The sequence below is a fragment of the Arachis stenosperma genome, chromosome 8 (assembly GCF_014773155.1).
Source record: "Arachis stenosperma cultivar V10309 chromosome 8, arast.V10309.gnm1.PFL2, whole genome shotgun sequence".
Taxonomy (NCBI): domain Eukaryota; kingdom Viridiplantae; phylum Streptophyta; class Magnoliopsida; order Fabales; family Fabaceae; genus Arachis; species Arachis stenosperma.
The window spans coordinates 47,042,063-47,053,652 of NC_080384.1; the positions used below are offsets into that span (position 1 = coordinate 47,042,063).

The 11,590-nt window shown below is 35.6% G+C and overlaps 1 protein-coding gene across 2 annotated transcripts; it reads left to right on the forward strand.

The window, feature by feature from the left end:
- The first annotated feature begins 7,768 nt into the window (after positions 1-7,768).
- On the forward strand, positions 7,769-10,944 carry LOC130943910 (UDP-galactose/UDP-glucose transporter 7). Of its 2 annotated transcripts, none has more exons than XM_057871997.1 (8): positions 7,769-8,073; positions 8,264-8,388; positions 8,612-8,717; positions 8,973-9,218; positions 9,638-9,748; positions 9,861-10,019; positions 10,266-10,409; positions 10,634-10,944. In XM_057871997.1, the coding sequence occupies exons 2-8, from the start codon at positions 8,348-8,350 to the stop codon at positions 10,796-10,798; spliced, it is 972 nt and encodes a 323-aa protein (XP_057727980.1). In that variant the 5' UTR covers positions 7,769-8,073; positions 8,264-8,347; the 3' UTR covers positions 10,799-10,944. The 2 variants fall into 2 exon arrangements, with proteins under 2 accessions (XP_057727980.1, XP_057727981.1); XM_057871998.1 differs by having other exon boundaries at positions 7,769-8,034.
- Positions 10,945-11,590: the final 646 nt, after the last annotated feature.

Consider the following 11,590-nt stretch of genomic DNA (forward strand, 5'->3'; position numbering starts at 1 on the left):
GCAATGGATGGTTCAGTTTCAGAAGTCGGCACCTCTTCTGCATCTACATCAACCACCTCAACCTCAGTTGAAATGTCAACAGTGTGCTCCCAATACACATGTACCACCTTATCATCATTTCTAATTGCATCCTCATACATGTTCACCACATCCCTATCAAGCTTAACACCACATCCCTATCAAGCTTAAGTAGCTTAAGAGCAATACTAGCCCCTGCATTAGGCTTTTTCCAGTAAAAATCCTTCCAATGCATATATCCCAAGTCTTTGAATAATCCCTCCATGAAATAAAGGTTCAGCGTATCCACATTGACACTGGGTATTAACGACACTTGACCTCCACTGCATACTGAAACCCCTTTTGAATTTCTCTCTAACCTTCCTCTATAGTGATACACGAGTGTGATGTGACTTGACATCTACGGAGAAAATAAAACTCTCATAATCACTACTAAACCTAGAAAACTCTCATTTTTGGGATAATCACTAACTAGCAACTAAACATCCAAGAGCATTTTTTTTATCATAATCGGTATAGTCAAAAATAGAAAAGTTAGTACCTTTTGATTGTCGCTGACTCCAATACGTGATCGTCGCTGTTGTGGTATGGGTTGCCTTCTTTGAGTAAACTAGCAAAGAATCCTCCAACGATCAATCAAGTGAGGACTTCACGGCAATGACATTGCCTCTCTGCTAGGGCTTTCTAACTTTCTAACTTTCTTTGAGTAAACTAGCAAACTCTTTTACGTTGAACAACAAAGGACCTTGACTCTTCATAATCCAATTAATGGAGGGTTTCTAATTAATTTTCTTTAATAATTTAAAGATAAAATTAAATGATTTATTTTGAGTTGGCACTAAGGGGATACCTCACTCGCAGTCACGTTGCCAGCAAGGAGCAAATACCTCCACGTGTCCACTTAAACTAACAAAGCCACACGCATGTAGCCGAAAGGGTGAATGTGTCCGCCAGAGTGTATAAATACTGTGCACGCGTGACTCATTAAATGATTAAAGTGTAATCGTGTTCAGCACGTAAACTTTCAGGTATATTTTTGTCACTTCTTCCTTTTAAATACTAAGGCAGTATTTGGTTAGTGAGTGTGTCTTTAAAAAACATAGATATGATAACACACGTTCATCGTTTGGTTATTGAGACACAAATTTTAAAAGATACGATGGCATACAATTACACACAATAGACATTTATTTTGTAGGGTAAAATATATTTTTTTATCCCTAATATTTTCAAAATTTTTCAAAAATACTCCTAACGTCTAATTTCATTCAATTTTATCCTTAACGTTTGAAATACACTTCAATTTTACCTTTTGTATTAATTTTTTGTCAATAAAAAACTTTTTTTTCTAATTATACAATTCTCACATATTCATCATTATATTATACCATATTCTCTCATATCTCCTCGTTCCAGCAACCTCTCTCCACTTCCATCATTACCGTCAACATCCTCTCTCTATACCTTCCTCACTCTTCCGCCACTCACTCTACCTTCATCACCCCACTTCCATCATCTTCTTATTTCTCCAATTTTATCACTACAAAAAAAAAGGTCTATGGTCACGGTGAAAAACCGTGACCATAGCTAGTGAAAAGGGTGACCATAGGTCTATGGTCACGGTTTTTGACCTATGGTCACGGTTTTTCTGCCGTGGCCTATTCTCTCGTGGCCATAGACCTATGGTCACGGTTTTTTTATCTATGGTCACGGTTGTAATGTTCAAATTCTGGCACTTTAGGCCACGTTTTTTTACCGTGACCATAGGTTAATCTATGGTCACGCGATAAAACCGTGACCATAGCCTTATCTATGGTCACGGTTTTCACCGTGACCATAGCCTCTATGGTCACCCCTTCCCAAAACCGTGACCATAGCCTTATCTATGGTCACGGTTTTGGCCGTGACCAAAGCCTCTATGGTCACCCCAACAAAAATCGTGACCATAGCCTTAGCTATGGTCACGGTTTTGGCCGTGACCATAGCCCCTATGGTCACCCCTCCCCAAAACCGTGACCATAGCCTTATCTATAGTCACGTTTTGGCCGTGACCATAGCCTCTATGGTCACCCCACCTAAACCGTGACCATAGCCTTATCTATGGTCACGGTTTTGGCCGTGACCATAGCCTCTATGGTCACCCCTCCCCAAAACCGTGACCATAGCCTTATCTATGGTCACGGTTTTGGCCGTGACCATAGCCTCTATGGTCACCCCACCTAAAACCATGACCATAGCCCCTATGGTCACCCTCTTTAAACCGTGACCATAACCTTATCTGGTCACGGTTTTTTCACCGTGACCATAACCTCTATGGTCACCCCACCTTAACCGTGACCATAGCCTTATCTATGGTCACGGTTTTATGTGACCATAGCCTGTTTTATGTTGAGATTTATTTTTTAAAAGCATAATTACATCCCAAATGATAATCACAAAATAAATCTAAGAATGAGAAATTTGATAAATCCAAATCATAAAAATTTTATTAAAACTAGATATCCATTACAACACTAATCAAAATAGAGTTATTATCATTACTATCGGATAAAATCTCTTATCAAAAGTAAAGAACACATCAAAATAATACATTTAGATAACCAAACTCATTATAAGACCCATCCCATCTTATACACGGTGCCACAACAACTAGTCAACCTCCTTTGTCTTTACCAGTCCAGAAAAATTATCCTGTATACAAAACAAAACAAAAAATTCAAGAGAAGGTAAGGACATTCAAGAGTAGGTAAACAAAATAATCAATTAACAAATATTAATCCTGAATTAATATAAAATAAAAAATAATTTTTATTTTAAACTTCTTGAAATAATCAGTCTTAAAATGAGACATAATCAAGCATGTTCTGGGATATCAAATTATTCTTTTCAAATTATTCTTAAAATTATTCTTTTAAATATCATTTTGAAAGTTTTGTCACCAAAGAGAAGCCCAATCGACGATTCGATGAAATACGATGCTAATATTTTTCACTGCAAATGAGTCTGCTCTGCAAGTTCTTTAGACCCTCAGTGAGATCCTGCCTTCTGCAAGTTCATGTAAAGGAATTATAATTTGCTAAGTTTTTGTCATCATAATATATGGAAAATCCTTTGATATCTTTTACTACACATGCTACATTATAATGTATACATTGAGGCAACAACAAAAAGCAAAGGAAAAACATCACTTGTTAGTACATTAATTGCTTGAAGAAAACGCATAACATTCAAGCTTTGCCTTTCATCCAGAAGCTATAATTATATTTCAAAGAGGTCCAATGTCAGGATTGTACAAAGATTAATAAAAATTGAAAACACGGAAATTTTCACTGAGAACTAGCCATAAGGATTCACATTTGAGAACAAGGAATCTGCTACTTGACTAAATTTAAATTAGAGTGAGTCAGATGTTTCAGAAAAGCAACTCTGGAAAACAAAAAGAGAAAATAAAATAGCCTAAAAAGATGCATTGAAACCTAGATATTAAAGATGAGAAATACTGGCTTTAGAAATATAACCTCATCGAAGCACCAATTATCATTGGCAACGAACACAACCCGGAAAGCCCTACAATCTCAACTGCATCCATATCTTTGAACCTTATTTGCTGGAAATTAATTAATTAGATTAGGCTTATGCTTAATATATAGATAGTTATTTTATCACTAACATGCTAAGCAATATTATATATTTTGCTGTAATATTAATGTTAACATCAAATCATGCCAGTTAATGTCCTATCCACCGAAAGAACAATCATCCAAGATAGAACGATAACTAGCAACATAGCAGCAAGATTTGAAATACATAGCAACCAGCAGCAAAGAAAAAAGTTAAATAAATCCAGAAGAAACTAACACAGCAAGCAAAAGTGAACGGGTACATTAAACATTAAAGCTATCAGATTTAAAGTTATCAGATTACAACTTAATAAAACCCTAAAGCTCAATTGGTTTTTGCTTAGGAATTGGTACATTGGTTGGGAAGGGGTCAGAGGATAAGGGAAACAAACATACCTGAGCACGCAGACATCGACGGAATGGAGCAGCAGCTCCGATGGGCGTGGACAGCCACGGCTCCCTCTGGTGACTACCCAAGCAGCGGCGACGGCGAGACCGCAACGGCGACAGGAGGCACGAACGGCGGCAACTCCTCTCCCTGGGCCACTGGCCTGCGTTCTCTTCTCCTTCTCTTCTCCCTCGTTCATCTCCCCCTCTGGGCTTCTTCCACTATGACGGTGGCATCTTCAATCGACGACGGCGGCTCCGACCACACCAGCGGCGATGGCAACGGTCCCTCCCATCTCTGTCGCGAGCTTTCCTCTCAGTCGCGCTTCTCTCTCTCTCTCTCTCACTTCACTGCGAATCTCTCTCTTCCCCTCGTGCTCGATGGCTATGGCGACGGCGGCGAGGCCCCCAGCCAGCGCCGTTCCTTCCTCCTCCCTCCCTTCTCCTTCCTCTTCTCCATTTTCCCCCCTCTCTGTTCCCCTTTCTCTTCTGCTCTGTGTGCGTCCGTTTTTTATTATGTTAGGGTTAGGGATTTATAAATTAGGTTTTATTTGAAAATTTTGAGTACGATATAATAAAGTGAAGAATATTTTTAGAATACATAAATTTCATTTATTAACATCATTGATTTAAAGAATTATTTTTAATTTAAATCATAAATAAATCTAGTAATCACATTTTATAAAATACGATTTTAAATATAAAATATCGATTACCTAAATTAAATTATAGAAATTACATAAGAATTGTAATTAACTTAACTCTAATATTAATAAAATTTTTTTATTTTTAATTGATTAATTTTAAAAATAAGAAGTTCATATTAATAAATAAGTCATAACTTTTTTTCATAATAAAAGTTACTTAAATTAGATTGTACAATTCTTTTTATTTTTCAATTATTAAAAACCGTGATTAAGACATCTTTAGACCACTCCCAAAAGCCGTGATCATAGACTTTTTTAGGTCACTCCTAAAACCGTGACCATAGACTCCTTTAGGTCACCCCTAAAACCGTGACTATAGACCTTTTTAGGTCACTCTTTTGAAAATCGTGACCATAGCCCATTTTTGTCACTGTAAAAACCGTGACCAGACCCCTTTAGGTCACCCCCAAAACCGTGACCATAGACCCTTTTAGGCCACCCCCAAAACCGTGACCATAGATCCCTTTAGGCCACCCCCCAAAACCGTGACCATAGACCCTTTTAGGCCACCCCCAAAACCGTGACCATAGACCCCTTTAGGTCACCCCCCAAAACCGTGACCATAGACCCTTTATGTCACCCTTTTTGAAAAACCGTGACCATAGACTCCTTTTTGGTCACTGTAAAAAACCGTGACCATAGACACCTTTAGGTCACCCCCCAAAACCGTGACTATAGATCCCTTTAGGTCACCCCCAAAACCGTGACCATAGACCCCTTTAGGTCACCCCCCAAAACCGTGACCATAGACACTTTTAGGTCATCATTTTTTGAAAAACCGTGACCATAGTCCCTTTTTGGTCACTGTAAAAAACCGTGATCATAGACCCCTTTAGGTCACCCCCAAAACCGTGACCATAGATCCTTTTAGGCCACCCCCCAAAATCGTGACCATAGACCCCTTTAGGCCACCCCCCAAAACCGTGACCATAGACCCCTTTAGGTCACCCTTTTTTGAAAAACCGTGACCATAGACCCTTTTTTGTCACTGTAAAAAACCGTGACCATAGACCCCTTTAGGTCACCCCTCAAAACCGTGACCATAGACCTTTTTAGGCCACCCTTTTTTAAAAAACCGTGACCATAGGTACTCTATGGTCACCCTTTTCAAAAAAACCGTGACCATAGCTTTTTTTTTTTGGTCACCCTAAAAAACCGTGACCATAGAGGGTCTATGGTCACAGTTTTTTACCGTGACCAAAAAAACCGTGGCCATAGACCCAAAATGTTGTAGTGTATGTTACCTAATGCATCGGATACAAGCCTAACTAGCTAGTTTCCATTGAGATTAAGAGCCTTCAATGAATCCAAGTCTCCAATGTTCTTTGGAATTGACCCACTAAATTTGTTTTCATGAATTCACAAATTTGTTAGTGATACCATAGTGATCAACCACATCAATTATCCTAGTAAGTTCTTTACCATGTTGGTTGTTTAGCCACAAAACCTACAATATGGTGCCGTTTAGTGTCGCCGGCAACTTTCCGATCAAATTGTTGGCGAAAAGTTTCAAAAATGAGAGAAATTTTATCTTTCCCAGAAAATCTGGCAAGGAAACTACCAAATTACAACTCATACAAGAGAGATTGGTCAATTGAGTCGAACTCCGAAGACTCGGCGAGAGACTTCAGCTGCCATTCGTGGGGTTGAGATTGCTGTGATCCAACACAAGAACCTCCAAACTATCGAGACCGTCGAAGGAATTTAATGGTAGAGAATCTGGAGGCCAACGTTGGTGAGTGCGGTGAGTTGGTTAAAGGTTGTAGCCAAGGGACCAGAGAGGTTGAAATTCTTGGTTTAAATCTGAGCAACTCTATTTTCGTCGTAGAAAATTTAGTCTCAACAAAGAGCGCTACATGGGTCGCCACCATCTTTCGGGCTATGGAAGGAGCTTAGGGTCGTCAAGTCCTTTTCATAATTGGTGAAGGATGCTAACGTAGTTAAGGTTGGTTTCGCCGAAGATATGGCAGACAATGGACATAAGGAGGGAAAGGAGAAAAGAGAAGGTGATGGACATGGTGGGCTTGGATTCTCTTCCTCAAAGGTGGGCTTGGTGGATAGAGTGAGAAAGGTGTGGTGATGGAGATCGAAGGGATGAGAAGATAATGTTGATGATGGAAGTGGGAAAGATATTTTTTTTTTCTAAAAAGAGGATGTTGATGGTGACGATGGAAGTAGAGAGAGGTTGTTGGAATGAGGAGAGATGAGAGAAGATGGTATGATGTGATGATGAGTACGTGATAAGAGTATAATTAGAAGAGAAGTTTTTTATTGATAAAAAATTAATATAAAAAATAAAATTAAAGTGTATTTCAAACGTTAAGAATAAAATTGAATCAAATTAAATATTAAGAGTATTTTTGAAGAATTTCGAAAATGTTAAAGAAAAAAAACATATTTTAATTTAATATTATATTTTGTGGTTTCAACATGCTTGGTTGGCATATCATCAACTTAAAACTCATTGTAGATAATGCTATAGTCTATGACTCTATATCGTTTAAGATTTATATGATAGATAATTGGCCCTATGCATTTTGGTAAATAATTTTTTTAAATATCTATTAAAAAAATGCCAAAATAATTGTATCGGAGTAAATAAGATTTTTTTTAAAAAATAATATTAAAAAAATAACTATAATAAATATATATCAAAATCAACTACTAATATATAATATATATTAAAATATAAAATATATATTAATAACTTAAATTACATATATATTTATATATAAATTATACAATAATTGATTTTAATTTTAATAAAAATATTATTTATATATTAAACTTAATTATTTTATATTTACATATAAATATATATAATTTAATTTATTTTTAATATATATATTTTATTCCTGCGCTTGGAATAGTATACTGATTGAGTGATTGTAATTCTACTGTGCAGTTAAAGAGAAAATGAAAATAGGATAACGAAAGATGTACAAGGTAGTGAAGATTCCATTTGGATTCACGAGTGTGCTGTGGCCTGTGTGTATGTATAATGTATTCATTCATCTTTACCAAGATTTCGAGGAACACGATCCAAAACCACAACGTCTCCTATATCTTGATGGCGATCGGTGCCTCGTGCCATTATCGAGCCAGCTGTTCCATTTTTTTTTATTCATTCCAATTCCTATTCCATTTTATTTTACTACTTTATCTTTCTCTCTTCCTTTCCCTCTATCTATTCCCCAAATCTCAGAATCCCACTCTTCACTCACTCACTCATTCAATTTCCTCCTTTCACGCTTCACTTTCTCTCTCCAATTCCCTAAATTCCCAACTCACTCAATTAACATGTAAACCTCTCAATTCAACCTTCTCATTTGTTTCTTCAGGTTTTTGCTTTCGACTTTCATTGCTTAATTATTTTCCTAACAAAATTGTAGCATTCTGTGTTAATGAATCTTCCTTCACCAGCTGTAGTTTGGTATAATTAGTTTCCGAGCGTATTCTTTACGATGGTTTTGGATCCATTTGAGGTTGCTCTAATGTGATTTGGATTTGGTTTTGCTTTTGCTTTTTCAGGGTTGACTTTGTGTTCTAGTGTAGAGGACACGGTAGCCGTTGGATTCGATTCGATTGGATCTCGTCTTCGCCACTCCATTGGCCATGGAGATCCGTAACGATGCAGAAACCAGCTCTTACATGAGGTTCTTCAGTGAATTTCAATTTTTTTTTTCTTGCTGAATTATTTTTAATGAAATAGTTTTTAGTACTGAACATGTTATGCATGTTGCTTGATTTGCCCGAAAAGGTGTCTATAATTAATAATTTAATCCTCTTATATTGCACTTAGAAATTAGAAAATAAGTCACTAATGCTTTTCAATTTCCAGTCTTATCTTGTAACCATGATGATGTTGTTTCGGCGCAGCTTGTTTGCGGCAGTATCGTATGGAATTGCGTCGATGGCCATGGTTTTTATCAACAAGGCTGTTCTTATGCAGTATGCACACTCAATGACACTCCTCACTTTGCAGGTAACCAATACACAGAAGCTTGTGTGGACTTTGGTTATTTATTTTCTAGTGAGTACTATGAATGAATGTACTCTTTCCCTTTGAAACAATCAAATGTAGTTGGACATGATAGTATCCATAATTCATGATACATCAATTTTCCAGTGTACCAATTTAGTCAAAGAAAAAAATTGTGAAATTGTGGGAGTATATTTGTTTGAGATTATGAATTATGAATGTTGAATAATGATAGTGATAGTATGTGTGTTTCTTTAGCAACTGGCTACCACCATGCTAATACACTTTGGTAGAAGCATTGGGTACACAAAAGCAAGAGGTGTGGATGTGACAACGGCCAAGCGACTGCTACCAGTTTCGATCTTTTATAATGCCAATGTAGCATTTGCTTTGGCAAGTTTGAAAGGAGTCAATATTCCAATGTATATTGCAATCAAGAGGCTTACACCTCTTGCTGTACTTATTGCTGGTTTTTTCTATGGAAAGGGGAGACCTACAATGCAGGTAAATTTGTTAAAATTTTCTTATTTGCCTTTTTTGTTCTGTTTTACTTATTGGTAAATAAAGATATTATTAAGATGAAGAATGGAAGATTAGGAATCCATATCCTAGTCCCATGTACCTAGATCTCTAGTTTTCTGATTTGCCTAACGGCCACAAAGATAAAGAGAGGATATGAGATCCTCATTCAATAATAGTTAACAAAATGGGAAAAAACATTATAAAGCATAGCCTTTCAATCTTTCAACATATCTAAGAGAGAAATCCATCTAAAATGATCATTAGATTTACACTAAATGGAGGCGAAAGTATAATCTTATCCACTACACTTGCCTGACCAAAGTTTTAACTTATCTACCAATTTTAGTATTATTCAAACATTAACTCGATAGAAAATGACGTTTATTTATGTCATGTTTCAGGTGACCCTTTCAGTGGTAATGACAGCTGCTGGAGTTCTAATTGCTGCCCTTGGGGATTTTTCTTTTGACCTTTTTGGGTATAGCATGGCCTTCATTTCCGTTTTTTTTCAGGTTACATTCTGATATTTCGTTGCTATTATTAATAACATTATAATTATAATGTAGTAGTGTTAATGCTTTAGTTATGTGCTTTGCCCATAATGTTGTGTACTAATCTCTGCAGACCATGTATCTTGTTCTGGTGGAAAGATCTGGTGCTGAGGATGGACTTACATCAGTGGAAATAATGTTCTATAATAGCTTTTTGTCTCTTCCATTTTTGATGTTTCTTATCATAGCCACTGGGGAATTCCCAAATTCTTTATCAATATTACTAGCAAAGGTCAGAATCATAACCCATTTCTTTGTGTTGGAATTGGTGCATGATTAAGCTTTCATTGATTGAATGTTACAAACATATGGCCTCTTCTGTATTTTGAATTTAGATGTAAATCACTTCATCAATATGATAATCTCAAAAGGAACTGCTAAAAAGATCGTTAGTGATAGTTTGATGTAGCTTCTAATATTATTTAATTAGTCATCTATTGATTTAAAAGCTCATGTCTAACATAATGTTTTCTTGCAGAGTTATTCTTTTCCATTTTTGGTGATACTTGTTCTTTCATTGGTAATGGGCATTGTTCTCAACTACACCATGTTCTTGTGTACTATTGTTAATTCAGCTCTAACGACAACTATTGTTGGAGTCCTCAAAGGGGTTGGTTCCACGGTAAGTAAGATTTTATTTGCCATTTAAAATTTCTGTCATGGGCGTGGCACTAAAATTTTGAACTATTTTCATCTATGCTTGTTTCTTTAGATTTTATTGATTGAACCAAATTCATGGCCTTTCTATTTATTGAAATGTTATCTGTATCATGGGGTGTGAGCTATCATGTCACGTTTTCAAAACTTAGGTGCAAATATTAAATATGTTTCTTGAATTTCTTTCAGACCCTTGGTTTTGTCTTACTTGGTGGTGTTCAAGTCCATGCTTTGAACGTGACTGGGTTGGTTATCAATACAGCTGGTGGTGTGTGGTATTCATATGCTAAATATCAGCAGAGAAGAAGTAAGACAGTGAAGCAAATAACAGATTTGGAGGCTCATCGTAAATAGAAGTGCCATTTATTAGTTTCAGTGAAAAGTGAAAACTAACAATTTATATCATTTAAAAAAGAAAAAGAGAGAAACATTTTGATTTACCGTGGTGGTAAACTTTTGTACCATTTCATAATTTTTTACAGCTGTTACAGGTTTACATATTCAACCTTTGGTTAGTTTGTTCTGACATTAAATTCATAATTTAATAAAATAAAAATGATAAGTGAATGCCATATTTCATTGGTCCACTACTTCTAGAGATAAAATTATTGAATAGAAAAAAATATAAAATTAGAATATTATAATTCAATCAGTAAATAGATCACCTATAGACTAGTGGAACCGGTTTAAATAAATAATTAATAACATTATTTAATTTCTGAATATAAATATTAGATACTAAATTCAGTAATTCGCTAACAATAGAGTTCAAAGTTTTTGTATTCCATCAGAAGTAAGTAGAGATTTAAACCCCTCTTTTAAACATTTGGTTTGCACAAGTGCTTAATATAACTAAATTAGTAATTCAATTTGTTAAAAATACAAAAATATTATTGGATATTATTAAAATTATATACCAAAAGGTTAATCATTTGATTAAACATTAGAATTAGAAATTGATTTTTTTTAAATAAAATAAAAAAATTATTATTTCTCCAAATTCAGTATTCCAACTTTAATTTAAAAATTCTAATTTTTAACCATTATCACCCTCTCCTATAGGAGTATACAAAAATATACAGACAACAAATATGGCTTTTTCAATATCGCTGACACTAATGACAACTATTATCATCGTCTCCAGAA

Excerpts from the sequence above, each read along its gene's own strand:
- LOC130943910 (XM_057871997.1), top strand. The coding sequence starts at position 8,348 with ATGGAGATCCGTAACGATGCAGAAACCAGCTCTTACATGAG. Across the intron at positions 8,718-8,972 it reads TGACACTCCTCACTTTGCAG|CAACTGGCTACCACCATGCT; the intron begins GTAACCAATACA and ends GTGTTTCTTTAG. Across the intron at positions 10,410-10,633 it reads TCAAAGGGGTTGGTTCCACG|ACCCTTGGTTTTGTCTTACT; the intron begins GTAAGTAAGATT and ends AATTTCTTTCAG.